The following is a 26,031-nucleotide window of genomic DNA, read 5'->3' as shown; positions in this document are numbered from 1 at the left end:
CACTTATATGAGATTAATGAGCTAGAATACAGGATCGTGATACCTTTATGCACCGGAAATGATGCCAATTGGCAATATGAATCTATCACTGATCGGTGACCGTTTCTCGTTTGGTCAGGGTACGATTAGATAACCAGACTTCCTGACAGAATATTTAGCTTGCCACTGAAAGCCCTATTTACAAGGAATTACAAATTTTGATTATATATTTCCAATTCACATCTAAAATTACATTCTGATAGATGTAGGGAGCATTATGTTTCATTCGGGTTGCTCTTTCTCTGTATTGCCAAGAATTCATCCGAGCTGTTCAAACCAAATCTCACACTAACCTCATTAGTTCATTCACATCCTCATCATACTATGATATATGTCATGTCTTCGCTATTCTGTTCATGTAAATATACTCAACATCTCTTATCAAATAATTACTATGGTTTTCTCGTTATTGTTGAAAATTCTCGTTTTGAACAGGGCACTATTGAGTCAAATCCAACTCTGACCCCAATGGCAGTACAGCGCATGCGCTTTCTCCGAGTTGTTATTTTTCCCTCGAACCACTGGTTGGGCGGGATAACACTCATTTGTTTCTTGTCGGAGAAGCATATGGGGGAGCTATGCTCCGTACAATCGTTTTGCTTTGGAGGTAGGTTCCGTTTCACGAACTGACTTTCAGCTTGATGACTCAGTCGGGGAAGGGGGACTGGTCGTAACTGTTCTTGTTCCTTTGTCTGTTATTTTACCCTGTTCGTTAAGTTCCTTTATAGCTTGTAGTTCTTTCTTTTCTTTCATTCTCCTATTTTGAAACCATATTTTTATCTGTCGCTCAGTTAGACACAGCATATGGGAAAGCTCAATTCGTCTCCGACGAGTGAGGTAACGGTTGAATTTGAACTCTTTCTCCAATTCTAGAGTCTGAAATCGTGTATACGTCTGACGTCCTCTCCGTCGCTGATTTGAATTGGGCCCTGGAATACAGAAATGATTAAATAAAAACAGTGACTGCATATCTTTCATGATTATGGGATCGAAAGATTAGGAAAATTCAGTCTGTTATCTGAACACACGTAGCTTTGTTACAAATTTGTAAAATGACTAAACACATAGCAATGCTTGTAAGAATTACAGGTGACTACACTTAACACAGATCGTAACTACCCTCAAAGGAAATCCGTAAAATGACTCTGAAATCGATCCGTCCCCGTCTCACCAAAATATAAAAAATTCTTCAGACAGATTATAACAAAAAACCCCCAAAACCCCCAAAACAAATGACAAAATATAAAAAAAAAACAACGTGGGGGAGGGTCCGGAACCAGTCATTGAGAATTATTTCTCATTTTAAACACGACAAGTTTTCGTTCATTCGAATAAATACCAGAAAAGCATGGTCGTTTTGTTTTACATTTCTTAGCTTACGCATATCTCACTCAATAATAGTCACACTTGCCTTTATTGAGAATATAACAGTATGACCTTTTTGTCTAAGATCGGAGAACCATTACAACCACTCAATGCATACATTCTAAAGGATCCGGAGAGTATCACCTTACCTGCTCCTAACGATGAACAGAAACGTGAATTGTTTAAAAGTAGAAATGTTCAGTGATATACCCATGGTACTGAATAACCCAAATTTGTGGTTCTGATTACACTAACCGAATTCAAAGTCACGTTGTATTTTTTTCTGAAAATAAAGAAAAACTCATTTCTATAAACTGAAACTTGATATGGTTCGATCTGTGACGTAAGTATTCTGATATGGTGTTCCACAGTCTAAGTTCCATTTTGTGTTTGAGATCCTTTATTTACATGTTGGCAATCTACTAGTGGTCATCAGATATGTTTAAGTAGAAATGTACACGTATGTCACCCACGGTAGGTCATTTACATACAGGAAACCAGACTGTGTGCAATCACATTATGACAATGGAGGATAACACTACATTGCAAGATAATAACGTCATCAACACAAACATAAACACATTGACTAACAGATTTGGAATTATAATTTATCATATCATATAAATACTGAGCTTTTTAAAATTGAATTTTAAGGGATTTTAATATAGCAATATTGATATTATGTACGTGTCAAATTATACAGTAAAATATAACAGTTTTTTTTTTTTCAAAAAGTTTGCCAGTATAATTTGATAAAAAAAAAAAAAAAAAAAAAATTCAATATATTTGTCGCTGATCAATTAATTTTATTATATCTCAACATATTATCTGTTACTGGTAATTAATTATCCAAGTGTAATATATATCCATTTGAGCCATGTTTTTTAGATAAGTGAATTTCCTGGCAGAGTGAATTCTGCGATCGTCACTTGGTGCACAATTTATGACTTCGTTATGATAAATAATGTTCCAGTTTTGTTGTTACTGATAGAGGGCCTTCCATCAAACCGAATTTAATTTGAACACATCTCTGGCATGTCATTTCCAAGCATACCATGTTGCTATAGTATTCTGATATAGTAAACAGACAACCAAAGCTTGCTAGTTTTATTGACGAAGTTTCTAAAATTTACGGTAGATAAGATGCTATCTAGCAATAAAATAATGCAATATCTTTGCTATAACATCGAATAAAAAGCGAGCTCTCTTAACAAGACTGACGGCTGGTAACACACCTTGAAACTGATAGGTAATAAAACTTTGATTCGTTGTTAGATACGGTAGGGTCTGGATCCCAGGTGTGGAGGCGATGTGATATGAACGTATACGATACTGTACGGAACAATACACTCTCTCAATATGATAGTTTATCATGCATACTGTTCTTCCCAGAAAAAACATATACAATGTACTCTCATAACATTAGTTGGAAGTTATGTATGTCAGAAGAGGGTTCTTCTAACAGATTTCCGTGTAACTTTATATATCTACAAGTGGTGTGGGTTAGCAAGAATAACACAGACACCTGAACACAGATGTATTGATACCTTTGATATAAAGACAGTGTTTTATTTCCCTTTTTACACGATTTTCAGCTTTAGTTTTTATTTTATACCCCTCCCCCGTCTCTCTCTCTCTCTCTCAACCATTTCCTTTGTTCGATTTGAACTGTTAGTTTATTCTTGTTTATTAAAACATAATTCAACAGCCTAACTGATCAGACCTCAGCGTAACAACATATCCAGTATGTCTGAATAGTTAAAATGGCATAAAGTATATATATATATATTTCCGTTATATTTAAATTTACTTTACTGCCATTAAATGAACCGGACGTAGACTTTCTCTTTTCACGTTTCATAAAATGGTATTGTATCATCTGCTGGCACAAAGGTATGTTGTGTTGATTTCTTTTTTAGTTCGTTTTTATTAATATTAAAAATATTATAGGTTTCTTTTTTCTTTTTTTCTTTTTTTTTTTGGGGGGGGGTTGTTGTTGTTATATATATTTTATATAGTTTGATTGTTTACATATAAATTCTAAATATATGATATGTAATGAGCCATCCATGATGAATTCATATATTAAACATCATTCACATGATCAAAGTTACGTATCACTAAATAAGGATCGATACACTGGATTTTTGGAAGATCTATTCTGTATGTAATTGGGCGGTGAGACGGTGTGAGGGACGGATCAGCAGGTCGTCCGGCGAGGTTCATTGGCACAGGGGAGGTCCTACGGTTACCGGCACGGTTAACAAACAAACCAGAAAACACGTGGTAAGTAACTCCATAACAATATCGCTTACCAACCCATATTTCATTTCAATTGTTAATTTCACTGGGTGATATACACTAGAACAGCATCATACGCTTGCGGGCCCAATTCATTCAAATAAATCAACAGCGACTTTGTCATATACAATGGGCTCTATCTCTCTGAAACCCCCTTCAGAAAAAAACAACCAATATCTGGCCGTGAATTTTTTTTTGCGTGAGGTAAATGGCTTTTTATGTACGATAAATAATCCCAACCCACACCACTATAGCTATTTCACCATTTAGATAATGTTTCTTTTAATGTTAAAAATTTGCTCCGGCTCTTCTAAGTTTTCAATAAATCATAATTTACCGCGTTTACTAGCCTTCCCTTCTAGTCATTTTAAAATGCGGTCATACCACCTTCAAATCTAACATTTTAGCACTTTGAGAAATTGGAAGACATTATTCATTTCATGAGACCAGTAGAAAATACGGTTTGCATTACTGTCCCAGTTCGACATGATTTGTAAAAGAGAGCCCATTCAGACCGAGAGATACAGCAGTAGATAATACGAGAAGATAGGAAACATCAGCACCATGAACCAAAATTAAGCTAAAGTTGAAAGAGAAATTCCTTCAAGATGACTTTACACATTTAACTCCGGCAATGATTTGTTTATATCATACACATGTCAAATGCCAATCAGAGTATGCGAGGAACGATTATTGATAAATATTTTCCTTCGAAGTTTAAGCATACTGCAGATTTAAATATTTTGCTTTTAAGAGTCTAGATATGTATTAATGTATATTTGATTATGTATAGATTCAAACGACATTAACTATTATGAATATATTGAACAGTAAAACATACACATGCTAATATTGCAATATATAAGAGATATGAATGATGCTAGGCCGAAGTGTCTGGATTGTAAAATAGGTGGAATGCATGTATGCAAAGGTGAGTGCATGAGAACGGAATAGTTGTTTGTTACGTGTACACGTATAAGCTTCTACCTAGCATATGGCAAGTCAAGTTATTCTTGTTATCAACAATGTACACGTATCTTTCATTTAGAAATGCATGTGTATGATATGCATAGAGCTGAACATGTATATTTCATCAATGGATATGCGTCAGTTTTTTGCTGTTGAAGTAAAGTTTTTTTCTTGGCCTTTGATTGATTATAATTTCTTTCACAAGTATGCTACTTGAGATAATGATAATTGTAATCAGTGCTAACATGTATATCTATAGGATACATACTATCAGCCAACTGTACGTCATATTATTGTTTTAAACTAGAGGAACTGGTTATACATTTGTAAACGTGTTCAGTAAACCTATTACATACATTTATCTAATACATAATTGGGGAAACAGTGTTCTCTTTGAAGGTGTTCCTTTCTAACAACTTACCTTAGTTGGTTTTGCTGTTGCCTTCTATCATGTTGTGTTATGATACTTATTTCACGTACACGTATTTACGCTGTAACAGGACTTTTTCTTTTGTTTTTTTGTTTTCTTTTCATTTTATCATATTTTTGTTCAATTAGTAATAATTTGTTTTGATACCAAAATTCAATTCTAAATATGAAAGAAATAATCTTGAAGACCTCACTATGTCTACATATTTTAAACTTGATTTCTGTAATAATTGTCTAACGCTTCTAATGTGATTAAATATAACCAATCAGTTTTTTTTAAATTATAGGTTTGTCTGAATTTAATCATTACTTTGATTGCTTCTGTTTAGCGAGGACCAGACAAGTCATTTAAAAGGAGATATTGGACGTTCTAGTTTACAGATTGACGTTACTCGACTTTGTGAACTTCCGTTACGAATGTAATGCGATCAATGATGCTTAGAGTTTACATGCGCTTCACTTTACACTCATTAAACACCGCGATATGTCTACAAGTATCGAAATATATTTTAGAGGTATTTTCCTTGAAATAAAAAAGCTAACCGCCTCAATCATATGTCAACGCTGAAATAAACATTTCTTGAAAACCAAAGAGTCGTCATTCGAAAATGTGAAAAAATACAATAAGTCGAATAAATGGTTGCTGTTTAAGATTGTTATTGCAAATCTGCTTGGTTACCGATGGTGAAATTCGTGTGCACCTGATGGAAGGTCACGATATGTATAACATTCTACATGAAAAACTGGTGAGAATGAATTGACGTATGGCCTATGTACGAGGGCTACTTTACCTCCCCTATTTCCATTTAAGAAATTAACGTTTTGAGGTACGTTGTAGGAGTTTAATGAAACAAGTTATATGATTTCTTAATTGCCTGCGCATTTCTCTTTTATGATATGACAAAAATAAGCTTCTGCAGAAAAAGAAAGGAATATCAATACAGTTGCCCGATGCTGAGTTAAACCCTTTAATTTTTTATGATAACATGCTCAGGGTTGACGGATTGTCCTTACTGCCTTCAGAGAGATGAAAATGCTACTAATACCATAAATGTAAAATGATATAGAAGTGAATGCTGACTGTGACTTAAAGGAGATAAAAAGGACATGCTTATATTATTTCTCCGATAGGCGTAGACAGTTTATTTTGTACATGAAAGTTACTCTACAATATTACACGCTTGTAACCTCACAGGCTTCACTATTTAGGTTCGTAGCGTCCCTGAGGAGTCCTTCGTGGACGAAACAAATACATCATGCAGTTTCATTCATTGTTTGGTTTTTTGTAGTTCACTCCAAAATTGAATAAAATCGTGTTATTCACTGATAAGTCTTTTGTGCAGTCGTTAAGGTCAGATTCTACTTCTTTAGCAGTCACATGTATATTTTATTAACGATCATTTACTTTCTGATAATTCTAGGAAATGATAATCATCTAACATAGGTTTCAATTAAACAGGTCATCGATTCATTTTGATGATACGAAACTAATAAACTACATGATATAATATTTGTACAAAAGATACAATCAATGTGTTAGATGATTTTAAAAACGAAGATAATCATATTTGGAGAAAGGTTGGACAACATATAATGGGCGATGCAACATTTTATTGTGCAAAACATTTACATAAACATAAGTTTTGATGACGTGGATATAGATTTAAAATGTCTAATTGCTCTGTATTCTTTCACATTGATAGATTTCTCCTAAATCACAAAAAAAAAAAAAAAAAACCAACAAAACAACGCTGATAGTCGATAGAAAATACTAATGTCAAACCGTACTGCTACGAAAATGCACTGTTTTGTAAACATGCATGGTTTAGGCTACGCCAATGATTTATGGGTTTAGTACCCCCATCCGCCATGATATGCTATGATGAATTTTCGTGTAACTATACACGTTTGATGTCTGGGTACAGAACGCGTATTTATGGCTCTGAAGCACACTGTTTCAATTACAATGTGGTTGTTTTATTTTGATAATGACCTTAAGATTTTGTTAACAGAGATGGATGACTAATATGTGTTCCCTGTTTAATTAAGATTCATAGCAGATTTGACTGTTATTTCTGTTTCCGTATTAACTGTTATCAAAATGAAGCAAAGTCTTTCTAAATATACATTCAGAGATATGGGTTAGAACTCCAACGTAAATTTGCACATGAGCTGGAATCATGCTATTCGAAGCGTATGACCATATCTACCGAATGCTTCAAACGACCTGGTGCTCCAATTCGTTGTCGGTTCCGTTTTGCGATAACAGAAATAAAAATCCTATAAAAATGATGGTGGACAGATTAACTCTCAGATGAAGAGCAAACCTAGTATTTTTTTATGTGTTGATTTCAATTTTTATTTATGAATGAAGGCGATGTTAAAAAGTGTTTGTGATCACGACTAGTACCGGGAGCGACGTGCATGCCTCTTGTTGTGTTAGATGCATATCAACACAAACTTTATCTATGACTTGAAATACCCGTTCACATTCCACTGAAGAAGAAATCAAACATATCTGTAATTTGACAGATAAACAATAAAATATCATGACAGTTGAAGCCATCTTTTATATCAGAAATAAAAAAAAACTCCATTGCACGAATGATAAAGAAATTCGATTTTCGCTAAACATATTTTTGCCTTTCTCCAACTTCCCGAGAGGTGCATACCCAAACCGACTATAAAAGTCTCGTATTATCAAGAGATACAGAAAACTCGCCTTTTACCATTTTTAAGACATGCCATCAAACGCGTGGATATTAAAACAAGATGTTTTGTGTTAAGACACGAAGTAGCGTGCGATACATTTCATGTTGGTATACTTTATATAGTTGTTACAGTTTAGCAACACTGCTTGGGTCACAAGGGGTGATGCATGAAGAGATATATTAGGAGTGCAATCACCTATTGAAATTTTATTAACGATATTGTCTAATCTTCAAGCCATTTATGCTGATGTTTGCTGGACCAACATTGAAATTTTACAACCTAACACTTATGCTTTTAACACCACTGTCGTTACATAAAAGTTATATATTCAGTCACGAAACACACTCACGCAACCGATATAGCAGGACCATGTAAATATGCAAACATGCATGCCTACCGAGTAAGGAAACTAATGATGTGTGGACGTACATCGTTTTTTAAAGGACATAATGCTATCATACAATTACAACGTGATGCTAATAAATAAAAAATACACATATATCTTTATATATTTAATTGGACACATCATCATTTTACAACTTTCTGTGAGCTATATTGCTTAATTGTACGACTTAAACCTGTTTTTGATTTTTTTTCGTTAAGTAGCTAGCACGTTCGAATCATTGCTAATAGTATAACGTTTTCAAAAGTGCCAGTGATTCAGCATATATATATATATATATACACACAGTCGCTTTTTAACTTATCTGTAACAATACAACCTGCGTTTTGTTCATGATATGGATATAGATTATATAGCTAAATCTCCTAAGCAGCCAAAAATCGAAGTTTTCTGCAGGTGATCACCACACACAATCTTTACTGTACTTTATGTATTAAATCATACCTCCATGTTGTACTTGTATATTGCCTAATGCCATATTGGAACATTTTAATTTTCATACTATTGCCCCAAAGCCTTAAATGTAAGATATGATTTATGTCCTTCAGATTGGAAATGGCATACATAAAATAATTTATAAACATTATCTGAGTTCGAAATTTGAAGTAACTTTTCGCACGTAGCTCTGAAAGATACTGTCAAATAGGCTTTTTAAAACACAGATGGCAAGTATCATTACCACAAGAAGTATAAGCCATGATGTCATCATTTAGCAGGATTACCTAGAACGTTTCACATTATTTTCTAATCAATCAGCAATGGATTGCTTATTTATATTTAGTTAATCGATACACCATCTTGAAAATATGAAAAGTTCATCCTTCCCACATTCCAATAATGAACGACTGAGACAACTGGTCTCTCATTTATTGGTATTTAAGTTCGTTCTACCATTAGTTCCATTAGTCTGTAAATAACATATTTAGGACCATGTTTTGACTTTGTATTGGGTAGAGTTTTTTTAGTTTTATTTTAAGGCGGATTATGAGTTTTCAAACAGCCTAGTCATATTGCTGTACACTGGTAACAGAACATTGTAACCATTATTAATCATACCACAGCATATTTGGATTACATTGGTTTACAATGCTGGTCACTTTCTAAAGATTGCAAACAGTCATACTGAAACATCGTCATTGAAACTTATACCGATGAGGATCCATAGTTTGTCGAAATAAGTTCAGCATGCAATATTAACAGTTGCAAGAACGCTTAGATGACAACGAATCATACATTGTTGTACAGATACAATCCGTATTTTTTTTTTTTTTTTTTGTGGGGTTACTGGAGGACCCCTGTCTATATTTTTGCATTTCGGGGATGAACGTTGCCATTTTGTAGTTTGGTCGTCTCTATTATCCACAAAACATTACAACTGGCAAAATACAAAGGAAATATGGGTATCTCCCTTGACTGGTATGGATTCTTATTGGTGTAATATATTGTGATCAACAAATGTAGACATTATCGTCAGTTTAATGATAATATCATTGGAAAGAAGATCATACATAATGTTATTTAAATCATTCTTCGCAAATTAAGTTTTGTGCATCATATTAAAAATTGCACAACAGTAAACATTTAGATAAGTAAACACTGAGGAAAAAAATCATGAAGTTTTATACAAGCATGTTATATACACATATGTATATATTAATCTTTTAAATTGATTATAAGCGCAATATTTAATATTTATCATATTGCGTTAATGAAAGATTCTATAAGTTTAGTAATTTAAAAGACAGGAGAGTTATAGACCAAGTTTTTGTCTTCATTTTACACTAAAAGTTAATGAAATGCAGACATTTAAATGCGTGTCTAGCTTTACTTGCATATTTGTTTAATTACATCGTGGTTTATTTGTCCTACCTGTGAATTACATTGGCTAAGACCGTAAATCACATTAGGCAAAGACTAGTCTGTGGGTGGGGTTTGTTGACAGCAATAATTACAATATATGATAAATAGGTGGCAAAAAACAAATAAAAAATGACAAAAGCACACCTGTGTTGTCAAGAAATCAACATAACTTCAAAGAAAAATGGTACAGTATGACCCTTTACGTGTACAGTCTACTTGAAAATACTTATTTTGGCCACCTCCTATGATTTGGTATATCAAAACATTATATCTTTTTATATATATCATGAAAAATCATAATGGAATTCAGATACTCAAAACAAACATTCTAATTACCGATATCTAAACGAAGTTTCAAGGTCATCCTTCAAGAAAATCATAATGACGTAATCATTTTTTGTCATATCATTATATTTATGACTGTCATTAATATAACATTTAGCTTTTTAATATATGAGGCATATTAAATGCAACTTCATCATACAACCGAAGTAGAAATATAGCATTCTTCTGTGATGCTCGGATCCGCAGGAGTAAACAACCCGAAGGGAACTGGGAACCATTCTTATTGGTTTTAACCGACCAGATGTACCAAAATGTAAAAGAAGATAGACTAAAATGCCTGTATGTTCATAATTCAACAATGACTTGAATAAGTATGTATATATTGGAATGTCAATAGCTGCATCTACTCTCAGTAATGTATATCAGATCGAAAGACAACGCCAGGGAAAACATATATACAAATGATTATGCTTTTTATCATTTAATACGTTAAACATTTGTTTGAATCAAATGATTCTCTCAAACAAAATGTTACCATTACCATGTAGATACTTCAAAATTGTGTTTTAGGAAGAGAAAATCTTAATCAGTAAACTTTTTCAAATTATTTACTACGTATTCACACCAATTGATAAACATATATTTATTGGAACTTGTGTTTGTGTGTTTTTAACATAATGTCCGTCGTGTTATGTCACTCACAAAAGCTTCTCTTATGTATCAAATCGATACGTATATATATAAATATTCCGTTTCCAATTTCCTACAAAATATATATAATTCGATCGATTAAAAATTCAACAATACCAATAAATTGATATTTCTGAAACTTTGAAATGAGAAAAATTCTATGTGGTTCCATGTTGGCCTTCATGTCTTAGAGAAAATGATAAATTTGAACTCCCCTCTCCAAAAAGAAGACATTCCGTCATGCTGTGTAGCCAAAATGAAGGTTTGTTAATGTTTATTTACCTCCAAAATATCAGTATTCATTATATGGCGCAATTTCCCAATAGTGTAATAAATAAATTAACCAAACTGACAATAAGTTTATATAAGATAATCTAGTCTTTGAACAACGCCTGTTTGATTATCGAGAATTTTTATGGTTCTGCAAACATATAACGTTTCATTTAAGAAAAGAAATGGTGTCTTGATAACAGATACCATATTAGCAAACTGTTTCCAAATGCTATCTAAATCGATCAAAGAATTTTAATGTAATCAGCTACCGACCACAGAGAAACGAGGCGGTTATCACTCGCACATGAAATTCATCGATATGTGATAGCATATCGATTCGGCAATATTGCATTATTCTTCCTGCCAACAATCCTTAGGAACATGTAACTTAAATTTGGTTCGATAAAATGTCTTAAGATATATTAATAAGATAACAGTAGGGATACATACTTTTGTGGCCAAGAGGTCATTTGGTTCACTGAAGGGGTAAAGCAAGGACGAAACCATATATTTTATATATAGTGGTTGGACACCTACCTTTGTTGTCTATATTAAAATTATCAGTAATAAACGGTGATATGTGGCCACCTGTACTAGGCCGCGGGGCTTTGCTTTACTTGACAGATATCCCTCTCGCTTGACCACGTGGGGTCAGTGACGTGAAACGCGCTACGGATTCGAAACATCAAGGTGGCCAGTCAGATCAGCACAGCTGATATGCTAATGTTTGTCAGACACAGGTGTTCAGATGTTTTTTCTCACCTTTATAAGTTTTGTTTATTTCATTATACTGACTCTAGGTTCACATTTGTATTTGATATTAACTATACAAGGTACGTGGTTTCTTTTAACTGGATCGCTGGTCAAAGATATACCATCTGTAATAAATAGCCAACTAGCCTTTAGTGGTGATCAATACAAATACAACTTTACACCATAAATAATATTTCTGCTGTAAAACACTTAACATCGATTTTATAAGTGAAATATATCAGCTATTTCCAATTTAAGATGATTTTGCATGTAGACCCATGTAATATACTTTCAATGATCATGCTTGATGTTAATTTCCGTCAGAAAATGAAGATCATATCACTCTATTTTTATGATGGAACTAAAATCTACGTAGCCTGTGATTCATTATTTTGTTTGTTAAATTTAACTAAATTTTAGTTCGAAAATAACCATGACTTTGCATAACAAGTAAATGATATGATTATGAAACCGTCTAAGATTGAGAATTATTAGATTTGTGGAACCTTTTGTCTATATTTTGATTATAATTTCCCAAGGTTGTCCCCTATGTTACGACACTGTAAGTCTCCAGCCTCATTGAAGAGTCCCAGGAGAACGAAACAGCTGTATGATGTACTGGAGTGCAATGAATCTAGTGGTAACGATAATATCCTCATGTATTTATTTTGCATTTTTTCAGAAAGGAGCTGGGATGCCTAATAGCCAGAACAGACACGCTTTCAAAATGTGATCAGGACATAGATCACAAGAGAACATCATTACCATCCTTGTTACTATTATGCAGATTGTCAATGACTTAGGTGGTATATATTGTCAGTATTCATCCGAAAAAACCAACAAATCCCTAACAACAACAAGATACGCAGTCGCTGGGGATAAACAAATAAACAGAAAATGTCCAATAATCTGGAAAGGTGTCTTAGATATATTTCATGTATGTAAGGTTGAAAACGGAGTAGTGGTCATCTTGTACATGGTTAATACAAGCTTGTAATGCTATTCTATATCATTGTGCGATTCATGTCAGCTGTATTAAGTACTAGATTTGTTTTGACATTTGATTATCAGCATAGTGTGTAAAGGATTTTTTTTTTTACTTTTTTTTTGCAGTAACATTTAAAATGACATATACATTGAATGCAAAAGAATTCATGACTTGCGGACAGATATTGCCTAACGTGTTTTGCCTATTTCTATATGAAACAAAACGAAGAACAACCGTAAAAAAAATGTCAGTGCATTTTGATCAATACATTGACGATCGCATGCTGAAAGTTCTTACTTGTGAAAAGCGGAGAGCGAATTGCCTTAGATTTTTTTAACGGCCTTCCACGGTTTAACAGTGATACAGCGTATAAAAACATGCACATATGTGTGAAAATGTGCAGAGTTGGAGTTTGTCCACCTCAGGGCATTGTTACAGTGTGTCATGGTTATGACTGTGTACATCTGCTATACCAGAAATACACACAGTCTCAACAGACAACACAGACTTATAGTAACGTCTGTTAAAACACTATATCACCGACTTGATGACTACAAAGTAAAAAAAAATTAAGCAGCTTCTTTCCGCATATAATCTCTCTCTCTCTTTCTCTCTCTCTCTCTATATATATATATGCTTGTGCAGGCAATTGGTATCAGACTAGATATGTTCCCAAAAATGTATCAAACAAGTTAACACACATTTAGAATTTTCAATGTAGTGTACCACATATACCAGTGTATTTTCTACGCCTGAGATAAAGGATTGCATCGGATGTTACTGATACTGTTTATTCATGTAAAGAGCTGAATTATTGGGTTATGCATCACCTTATAAATACATAAGCATTTGTCACCAAGTATTATTTTCATAAATATCCTCGTAGTGTTTCAACCAGGGTTTCCATGTCATCACTGACTATTGGAAATAACAACAAAGCTTTTGTATATTGGAATGCATTGGAATAGCTCAGAAAGGTATATCTATTTGTGTCCTTTGTATCATCACTGACGAATATAAGACGAACTAAAATGATGAGTTGAGTAATTTTATTGATTTTCAATTTTGCATATCTTTTGTTTAATATATTAGGATATCAGGATCCCATAACGGCTAGATAATCTACACCAGTTTGACATTTTTATAACATCATATTCTTACTAAGTAAATTTATTGATCACGTTTCATATCTGTAGTTGCAATCTTATGTGACATCTTTCATTGTGTTATTGTGTTTACAATTCTAGGGGGAAATCGAATTATCCAAGATTTAAAAACTGATTAATATTGACTTATTTATTCACTTGGAATTTAAATTGATGAATTCCCGTCTACACTCATTTATATTTATATACATTTATATTTATTTTCAAACCTAACAAACTACTATTATTGTTTTATATCACTGTTCAAAGGAACAGTAACATGTTATGATACTGATATTGAAAAAAGCTACATTTTGCGTTGAGTGAACAATCCTTATTTTTGGACGAGAAATTTAACATCACGTTACATTTTAAAAGAAGATGTCGTAAATCCTGCACTTTAAAGAGATTTTTTTGTTCAAATCTTCGTGTTAAACTAAAAAATGAAACTACCCGATAGAAGTTAAAGCTAGTATCAAGATTTTATGGGAAAGGTCTCGTGTTATCTATATATATATACATTTATATATACAGTTACTGAACTGCTGTTGATAGAGGAGATTGTGAATACAGGTTCATATTTTATGAGTTGTGATATTGTATCTGTATACTGAGACAAGGGCTGCACTATATGCAGAATTCCCTGTGAAATAAATATAAATGGGGGTATTATGCACTGCATCTGAATGGTATACTATTTTCATAGGTTATAAAATACATAACTTTACTATGTGTCATATTACAAGCATTTTTAATAAACGATTATTAGCACATTGGCCAGCCTTTTACATACAGGGTGTATGATCATTTAGTAGAACGTACAGTTCACGTACATGTAGTCGAAAGCAGTGTACTATGTGTCATAGCAATGACCTTGGCACGAAAAAGGCGCGAACATCGCATGTATCGAGCTCTACAACAAATCACGTGATAAAGAACATCATCTCAGAGTGTCTAGGAATCTCGTGTAAACGGTTTGTCACCTTCCTCGACAATAAATCTCAGAAATGCAGAGAAGAAAACGATGTAATTTGTGTGTTGTGTTACAATGTTATTAGAGGAGTGGAATGAATATTATTTATTATGATATATCTTCTCCAAACAGCCGAGAAAACCATTAATTGTATACGATGTCTGGCAGTAGACTGTTATAGGAATATTATTAATTTATTACCATTGAGGGAAGTCCAGTATCGGAGGTGGTCGAGACGAAGGAAAAGCTCTCCCAAGATGTACCTTATGATGAACATTTATTTCATTAAGGGAAACGCGATAACTTGTCGCTAGGAATCAGGGGACGTAACTCTACACAGTCTTACAATGACAGAGGTTAACTAAATTCATGTAATGATACACATATGTGTTGATTAATCATCTTTCCACGTATCATAAGATATTAATTTATATCTTATTCCCTGCAATAACGCTATCACAAGCTAAGAGGCTTTATGTAAATATCTTTGTAACGTTTTGAGTATTTTCATGTAGCAATCATCATGTTTACTTTATTCCTCAAAAATTATATGCAACGATACAATTTGTTTGTCCATAACATTCTATTTGTGTGGATACGTTTTGTATGTGCACAGATACTGTTTTATAACGGTACTAAGTGTTTCATTGTCTAATGCAGAATAATTTGTTAGAAGATGTGGGTGTATTTTAAATAATCATCGATGCTTAATTGACTGCACGAAGAAATTAATTGAGATAGCTTGTGATTGATAATAACATTTAAATATGAACGAAGAAAGAATTAAACAAAGTATTAGTAAATCGTGTTGTTTGCCAAAAGACACTTATGCTAGGTAAAATGGTAAATTTCTATCAAAAGAATGTGGAATACATCATATTCTTATTTTAAGTGGTATTTTGAGGTGTATCATCAGCTTTGAACACTGCATTACTATCGTATTCAAAAAGGCAATATTTTGAAATGATACTGACACACAAATACATTAAAAATGCATAGATTATACCGTTCTGAAGGCAGTTTCACTTTGAGACGATCTCAGAAATCTTCATTAGTGTGTTTTTCCAGAACGGATGTCAATCAGAAATGTAATGAGAAAACTCCTTTGAGAAAGTTTCTTGTATTTAACGACACAAGCAATATCTAATTTGTGTTTAAACAACGGCAGATAATGTATCGTGATGCGTTCAGAACACTTATCAAAGGAAACAAAATAAGAGTTAAATCTAAGTATATTGCACATATAAAAAAAGATGTTTCCATCAAAACGAAGAGATATTATTATATAATTCATAAAAGTGGTGTATCAAAATCGGAGCATCAGTTTTTTCAACAATCACCGAGTATAAACATTATTTCATTTTGAGTTCATCTTAATTTTTCAGTGCGAAGTTTTCCAAAAATTTCAATGCTAATCCCCACTTCACCTATTAAAGACAACATATGCAAATGAAAAAGTCCACATCATTCCGTAATCAGATATTTGTGTGGCAGAATAGTTGGATATAAAAATGGATGTTTAAAGTGATATTACCATCTACACTTGACATGTGCCCACTTTAGTGTCAGATTATATATGAATATGCTTTATGATATATATTTGTATATATTTCATTTAGTTAAAGAGATATGCAGTGAATGAGGTGGTAAGGAATATCTCCATATTGGAACATCACTAGTAACTAATTATAAATATAGATATATATTTACATATATAGCATTTTCTGTCAACGAAACAGAGTTCACATGAGAAGATTTATGTTTGCAGATTTTATGACACATGTATAGTAAATATCCCATAATTTCAGGACATTAAAACATAATTACCAAGCCTTCATAATTTAATTTAAATGGATGATGTTATGTCAGTGATGTATGCTTACATATTCAAATTTGAAGTCTTTAAATTTCCTTAGCACATTAAGTGATAACATGACAGATTGAAGATTTTCCAGAAATTTTATTACGCAAAAAGCAAAAGCCTAGTAGTTATGCACTCATTGAACCATTTGTAATTTATACATAAACTAATTTCTTTTATTTATATTCATACTGACACACAGACAGTTTAATTGGTTAATATAACATATGACGTAATGTATCAACTTGACGTCATCATCTCGCTAAGCGTTATCGTTGATCAAGCTGTTTTAACGCAAGAAATACGGAAAATTTAAATGCAATTTTAACATAATTCATTTGTAACTATTTCTACAACACACATTACAATGCTATGTTTTGTTTTGATGTTACAGTCCTATTTTTAAACCCCGTTGTGGCGTTATAATGTTAGCGACTGATTTCAAAAGTTTTGCTTTGTGTTTTGTTTATCCTTAAATCAACACGAAAACTCTCACAATTTATTGTTAGATGATTTGATTATCTTGCTACATCGGTATGGTTTGATATTTTCAAATACACCAGAAATCAAATTTCAGATGTCTCTGTAAACGATTCCCAAATTCAACTATATCCTTTTGCATACAAATGACTGTAGTGTAAGTATCGACACATTTATTAAGCGCAATGATATTTGCTTGTGACATAAAATAAGATAAAGAAGCAAACTAGATACTACCTAACAGCGTTAACTCAAATACACGTCATTATTCAATATTATCGGCTTTGTCTCTAATTGATCAACGTCTGTCATTTTGACCTTTTTGAAGACACGTAATTTTCTCCCATTTATCCGTCTAGGATTTCAAAATATTTATTAAATAAATTGGTAAGTGCCTAGCGATGATTTAAGATTGTATTTGATGAGCTTGTCGGGTTACACGAGATCTACCGCATGTTTTTATGTATATATTCGGACATGAGCATGACCTAGTGTACACTACAATACATCAAACAGATTGTAGAATAATACAATAATTACGCTACATCACCTACTAAAGAGGGGGTCGTATCACACGACACACAGGTCTGATCACCCGGCATTATCGACTCGACTTGTTTACGGGCGATGGCTCGACCTGATACGTACTTGAACCAATTAGTACCAACAACTCATTAGACACAGACGACACAGGTAAGCCTAAATTGTAGTTACAACAGGTTAAAATTTCGACAACCCTTTACTGGACAATCTATACGATTTACACACTGCGAATGAATAGGGAAATAATGTAAGCCTTGACTCTGTCCGTTAGTGCGATACTTTTATTATAGTTGACAATGTCACAAAAGCTTAAAGGCTATATAGAAAAACCTGTTTCTTTCCTTTGATGTTTTATTTATGTGCTCCAAATGAGTATTATTGAAAGTTATCTTATACATATTCCCCCGCATGTGCTGCCAATGTTTCATTTCTGCACTCAATATTTTAAGTTATCTACCGTTATGTGTGTTTAAGTATTTACTTCAATCACTCAATGACTGTTGGACAAAACAAAATACTTTAGCAGCGAATTATGTTGCTAGGTATGTTTCTGTAACGACCTAGATTCCAGGGATAAAGATGCATTTTATTACGTTATCAAAAGGTAATAAATACCTTTAAAAATCAATGAAATACACGACCGCTACGAATTGATTGTTGGATCGGCCACCTTGATAACAAATCTTTCAGAACATGATATTGAAGCTTTTATATGACGTTGCTGTCTCCCTTCAATAACATGAACCAAAACTTAATTTTAGATGTGCTTTATACATTCTATTTTTTCTCATACGTTGAACACGACATATATAGGAAAACAACAATTATTTCTATTCCTATTACTTTCCTGCCACTACTGCAACGAATATTGACCAATATATTATTGAAAACCAGTGACACTTCCATTTAAAATAGATGTATATGCAATTCATGTTGAAAATTCTTTTTTCTTTTCACCTACTGATAGAAAGTTCCTTTCATTAATTTCTATCCTATCCCAACATGTCTGTGCACGAATAATGACGCTTCAATGCCTAAGATATCAACGAATGTAAAATATCAATAATATTGGACGTAAAATTCTCTATAAATTGATCATATCACAAATGAGGACCTGTATTGATTTCCCGTGCTTCTCGATGCCATATAGAATGCGTTACTCACCCTGCCAGGATTAACATCATGTGATATCTCCAATGTACGAGATAGATGAAGTCGACATTCTTAATTAAATCAACACCATAAAGTGTATCGATGATTTATGTTAATGGATGTATCGTTATATCATTTTTTTACGCGGAAATCAATAATAATGATACAATTAAATGTATGTTATAGTTCCTGATACGTACTATAGTATACATTCATTTGAATATGAACTAGATTTTCATATTGAACAGTTCATTATCCTTATTTCATAACCAGCTACTATCATTCCTATGTACTTAGGCATATTTCTTAGTTAAAAAATACAACTCCTAACATGAATATCATGAATGTGGTTGGTATATTTCAGAAATTCAAAATCAGAGGAATTAGTTTTTGAAAACATATGGTATATTCTAAAATGCAATATTATTTTAATGCTTGAGGTCTTTCGAAGAACTAGAACATTTAGTTGGAATATACACGTTATACAAAATGTATGAAGACTATATCATTTCATTTGCTAATGTATAAAGTTTGCCCAGTTATGCTAATGTATGCAACACCTAAAACATACAACCTTTCACAGTACAGTTTTCTACTTACCATGCCGAATTGATATATAATTATTACGTACATTTCTTTAAATTATTGTTACTGGCTATAAATAGTTGGTATTGATTTTTAGAGATAAGTTTTTAAAGCCGAACATGTGAAAGAAAAGAAAAAACAGATAGCAAATAGAAAAATAATATACAATTAGGTTACAATCATTTTGTTTCCAAATGTTTATGTGTTGTTAGTCATTGTGATTTGTTTGAATTGTAAGGTAGCTTCAGGGGATACAAGCAATTGTTTGATATTTCATACATTATTGGAAAAAGCTGATGATTACACAGGAATCTATTATGTTTTAATTTAATTCTAAGCAGTTTGTCTGCTGCCTAATATTCAATGAGAGCTATCAAATTTAGTGTTTCGTATACTCTTTTGTACCTTATCAAAAACGAAAAAAAAACTTTCATTTCCAAACGTTTATACTTCAATAAATACAATGATCCCTCTTGCTTTTACATTGAATGATGTAAGAATGGAATGTTTTCATTTCTTGCATGCTTTAAAATTAATACATTTTAAGGGCAACTGCGCTATAGGCATACAGTATGACAAGAGTAATTTAGCGACAATATATCCCACTTACCTATATCCATTAGTATTTTAAAACAGGCAGCTCATTAACATAGTATGAAGTACATGGAAAATCTTTCCGGGGGTAGTGATTGCATTAGTGATGAAAATTATTGATATTTCCCACATCTCAATGGATTACTTGCATCATTGTCCAATTTGATAAGCATTATTTCAATGTAGAAATTTTCATAATATTTAAAACGATCAACTTAATAAACAGATTTAGCAAGTAACATATTTTTATGTATTGTATTGTTTAACTATTACTTATCAATTAGTTAATAATTTTATTTTATGCTTTATTGCTTGTAGTTGAAATATACAAACTTGTCAATGGTCATTTTTAAATAATATCAATTTTATTATTCTTGTTATATTCTACGTCTTATGAATACTGATTAATATGGATACCAAAATGGAACACGAAATATGGGTCGTTCCAATTCATGGAAGTATAGGATGTGTTAAAATCACCAAAAATGAACAGATGCATTATACTGGTACAAGCCGAAACGAATAATATCTAGCTGCCGTATTCTATTTATATCATGAAGGGATGACAATGTTTAGCATTAAAAATGTTTGATATACATGCATATAAAATTGTCAATTGTCTAGACCTTCACATATCTAAACCTGGCTTTGTTCTGATTGCCTTAATTAATAATATATATCTAAAACAAAATAATAATGGATGGTCATCTGATAACAGAAATCCTAATGTTTAGATAAGAATAATATGTATACTTGATATCGTAATAATTCGGATCCATGTTTATGTTTATTTCAATTTAATTCTATTTTATGTAATATTGTTTACAACGGTTGTAATCAACAAACAATTAGTTTCTGCTTTAAAAAGACGTCTCTTTCCATGTACTATGAACATTTAGTTTGATTCTTAATTTGTTCTGTTTTATTTGTTAACAAGCTGATAAATTAAAATGTTAGGGGCAATAAAGCATCAAGTGAATTCGGATTTTTTATGTTTGTTTATTTTATTAATAAAATTACATAACTTTGTCCAGAATATAAAAAGTATCACAGGGGAGAGTACTCTTGCATTGTGATGTTCATATCAATGTGTTTGTCTTTAAATGTCTACTGATAGGATATGGTTTGAATAATGTTCAGGTAAAATTTATTCACACAATTTATGCAACATGTATATAAATAATGCGATTTCATTTAAATTATGTCATTACATTTCCACTCCTAACTGAATCAAACAAATTCCTTCAATAATGTAAGCAACGAACTTAACATAATTGTTGATAAATGTCAATGGTCTATCACGAGATGTGATATGAAATAACCAATTAACGATTACTTATATGAACTTACTATGTCTAAATACAAACATCAGTTCCGATATCATTCAAAGTAAACAATTTAGATGTTCCGCCTATTTATGTAAAATTTTAACAAAGGATAAAAGAAATTGTTAATATCTTTGTCTTCTTTGAACAAATATTGTCAGGGAAATCAGGTTGCATTGTTATCTATAAATATTAAAGAACAAGTATCCTGTTTAGTTGAATAACATACAAACGTGGATACCCCGTCACTGGGTCTTCTTTTGTATTACAATTCACTAATCGAGGACAGACATTTCATTCACGTACAAATCGCCTGACACAGACAGAGATTAGCAATGCATCAAAGTGGAAATGTGCTCGACATCAGTATGTGGGTTGTTAAGTTTTTCTGTATAACGATGTGCTTCACTGGTTTTGTGCAGGTATTGTACACTCAAAACATTGACAAGGGGACACGTATTTTGCAATATCACCTAATTAATCACGTTTGGCGTTGATTTCAATTATTTCAAATAAACCCATTTTCTCATTGTAAAATAATTATTTCTTCAATTGATATATTCACTATTTAAGTGATATCAATAATCAAATAATTTTTTTGTAAAGAAAAAAATGCACATGGATATTTCTCTATTTTCCTTTTTCAATGCAACAATTTTCACGACCATTTTGTAGAATTGTTGACAAATTTTGAAAGTTGTTCCTATATTAAATCGAAATGGGATGTTCATTTGCACTTGTCTCAAGTCATTCCCCTCATCTCTTCTCATGTAGTTGTCTTGCAGCATAAAAAGGCAAGACTAAACCATAAAACCGCCATGCTTTCCGGATTTTATGGGCGTATTACCATTTTATAGTATAACTTATAGTGTTACAGCAGGGGGAAGGGAATAAAACCAAGTATTCAGGTAATTGGTAGGCTTTTAAAACTACTTGACGAACAACATCCCTTAAAGCGAGAGTTAACATTTCACGGTAACAGCTTTTTGATATAAAAACATTTAAGATGTGACAATAAATGCAGGATTTCAACTAACTTATAAGGCTTTTAATGGTAATTTTAACACAAAATATGAAACCTTACCTATTTTGGGAAGCCCTGTTTTTTCTGTAATATTATTAAAATGTCGCAGGAAGGATCCATTCCTGTCAAACTTTACGTGTTAATGAGATTGTATAAAAACATCTCGCATACCTAGCAAGCCTTCTGGCTATAATCAGTCAATGTAATTTTAGCAAGAACACGTTTAATGCTGTAGTGTTGCAGTGTGTCACAAGAAAGTAAATGGTGTTTCCCCCTATTTAAATCATGATTATAAATGCATGAAATAAAGGAGCGAACTTTCTCATTCATCATCCAACAATATATCTACAATGCAGATATTAACAGTAATTTCAGAGTAGAATTGTTATGATAAAACTAAAAATCAAATTTGCATAACTTGAGTAACAAAGTGGCAGAATGTAAATAAATCATAAAACTTCAATGACTAGGTCAATAGAACAGTTGTCGACGCCTTACTCTGTTACAGCTAAATATGATTATGGAATTAACACGCTTAGTGATTGTCACTTCCAGTGTGCTATATCACTGACACTATTGCTACTCACCATTAATGATATTTTTTCACACTTACCTTCAATCCGAGTTGATCATGTGAACAAGTGGTGCGTTAACAATAAAAGAAATATAGGTGTCTAAATATTTTTACTAACCTACTATAGACATCCACGGGTAGAATGATGGTGGTGTTTCTCCTTCGTTCCCGGTGGCTGGGGTACCAGTAGAACAGGGACTTAAGGGTTCAGCTTTGTTGTTTGTACCGTTCGTTGTTAATCCATCAGTGCAATTGTCTCTGAAGCGTAAATTACTGGGAACACTCATATTCGGGTAGAATGATGATCGACCCCCCTGTAAACCCATCCTTAGGTCGTGACTTCGGTGTTGTTGAAGTGCCTCCATGCGACATGCTTCTGCTTGATAGGACCCCATATAATATCGGGGAGACCGATAGTCTGTTGATGAGGGACATATTTCAGGAATATTTAGAAAATGATCCATATATGTTGAATTGTCTGTTGATGCCGAATGGATGTCATCGCCTGGTCTCGTTGAAGCAGTGGGCCGCATAGGTAAATACGAACTCATCCCCAGTTTCTGTGATTGAGGGTACTTGTCAGCGATATTTTCACAGGACGAAACCATCTATGGAAGCGAAAATTATTTTAGTTCCTGAAAATCCTTGACTATAGCACCTAAACACTGCAACCCTTACAACAGATAAACTAACACATTTCCTAGTCCGCCAATCAAATCACATCGTTCTTGACCTCTCGTGACCCCAAAATTTCACCGCGCGAGGCTGATTCGCCTCCGCCACAAAAAGCAGTTCCTCGTTGCATAGACACACTGAAAAGGCTAAATATACAAACTCTAAAATATGGCGTTAACATAAACAAAACCGAACAGCGTACGTTTCTGATATCTTTCCATGTGCGGGACGTAAACATTTAGGTAAGTGGCGAGTGTTATACTCCTATTGAACAAATTTGCTCTGAATGACTAATGCTTACATCAAAGGGTTTACACTGACAGCTATCAAATCATTTTGCTATTTCTCAAATTTTGTTCTATTTAGCGATGAACTCATGTTCATATCTGTATATGAAAGTTTAGTAGATACAGGCTAAATCAAAGAGCCAGGAATTAAATTTGCAATGATTAATTGATGTATGTATATAAAGCACGCTCCGTTGATACATTACAGTGCGAACCAACCACGAGTTGCTGTCGTTAATTGTTTGAGGGAGTAGAGAGAGTGTTTATTAGGTTATAGCTCTATCAGGATGCAGGTGAGAGACGCTTACTGACCCTAGATATTCTCTCCTCCAAGGAGCATTTATCTAACCACTCCCAAATACTTCACAGATGCAGTGTTTTGAAGAATAAATTATATGTGGAAACTTCACAAACTCTTTATTTGGATATACAATCAGGATACCTTAGTTTATAAGAAAATCATTTAGATAAGAATATAGGTCAGGAGGCATTGTTTATGTACCTTCCGATTGAAGATGAGTTGAATACATTTATAGAATACTTCGCGTTATCAAAATATTTTGTGTTTTATGGGTTCTGCATTAGATTTGTGCTTAGTTATCAACATATTTTCTTTAATGATATAAATATCTTTATACATTTATTCATGTGTTTGTGGTTTGTTTTAATAAATTCATTTTCATCAACTTTGTAATGATTAAATTCGATAGGAATATTGCTGAAAATCATTATAAAACAATTATTCAGGAAAAAATATTTAAAAGTATAATAAAGATAAACTGATATTTGTTTTATGAAAATATTTGACATTATTTCTACAATACTTGGGAAGTAATACTAATGAGTTTTTGGAAGGTTACACGTTCCTTTCATGTGCTTGAGTCTAGTAAACAGATTGGGCTAAACTATTGATTACACTTAATTTAAGGTTGATATTATAAATTTGTCTGTGAAAGAAAACACGTAGCCATGTAAAGAAATGAAAATTCGAGTCTCCATTGTGTTGTATGTTTGGAGAACCCAGCTCAAATGTCAACCACCCCAGTATCAATTATACCATAATTCAGGCCCCTATACCCTTGTTATTAACACGCCCAAAACACTTTTTGAAAGTGACAGGATCTCCAGATTTAGATCTCATCCACACAGAACGTTAGACAGAGACGTGTTATCAGGTTGAGGCCATAAAAAATGACCTCTAGATTTGTCTATAATTAAGAAAATCCTCAAACTATACAGGATTTATTTTCTGATTTAGACTGAAATAATTTATCCGGAACACCTGGGGTTGGTTTTTACGTGTACATTTTATTTTATGTTTTTCCTCCATGTTTTTCTAGGGAAAGTTTACATATACAAAATCGTTAAGGATTTAAATCATGATGGATGTATGGTTTGGTAAATATATTGAACACAACTTCAACAACTAGACTACTTCTTATAGGTTAATACTTGTATAAATATATATTAAAATAGATAGCTGTTTATAAATTTTCACTGCTTATCTATCCTTTTTTTCTAACTAATAGTTCTTTATTTTTATAGATTTATAATACAAAAATAAATGTTAAAAACTTTTTTTCTGTTCCGTTTCTAACATAACACAGGAATATTCAGCACTGAATGATAGACCTTACATAACACAAAATGCAAGGTACATGAAAAGATATTTGGTTAAAAAATTATATCTATAGCCGTTAAGAAAATATGAATAGAATACATATTATAAAGCTGTCATCTTTGCAT

At 32.6% G+C, this 26,031-nt stretch overlaps 1 protein-coding gene across 1 annotated transcript; it reads right to left on the bottom strand.

Moving 5' to 3' along the window:
- Positions 1–672: 672 nt before the first annotated feature.
- Positions 673–23,931, bottom strand: LOC132557360 (homeobox protein Hox-A6-like). Its single transcript, XM_060221850.1, has 2 exons — positions 23,442–23,931; positions 673–968 (listed from the first exon to the last, which is right to left on the bottom strand). The coding sequence occupies exons 1-2, from the start codon at positions 23,929–23,931 to the stop codon at positions 673–675; spliced, it is 786 nt and encodes a 261-aa protein (XP_060077833.1).
- Between the last annotated feature and the right edge of the window lie 2,100 nt (positions 23,932–26,031).

The sequence above is a fragment of the Ylistrum balloti genome, unplaced genomic scaffold (genome assembly GCF_031769215.1).
Source record: "Ylistrum balloti isolate Yb309-2 unplaced genomic scaffold, AGI_CSIRO_Ybal_v1 Utg370662, whole genome shotgun sequence".
In the NCBI taxonomy this organism is placed as follows: domain Eukaryota; kingdom Metazoa; phylum Mollusca; class Bivalvia; order Pectinida; family Pectinidae; genus Ylistrum; species Ylistrum balloti.
This window is presented reverse-complemented; position numbering and strand designations above follow the sequence as displayed.

Bases quoted from the DNA above. Each gene is read 5' to 3' on its own strand.
- LOC132557360 (XM_060221850.1), bottom strand. From the start codon at position 23,931: ATGGTTTCGTCCTGTGAAAATATCGCTGACAAGTACCCTCAATCACAG. The intron at 969-23,441 runs GTTAGTAAAAAT...TCTGTATTCCAG, and splicing joins CCCGTGGATGTCTATAGTAG to GGCCCAATTCAAATCAGCGA.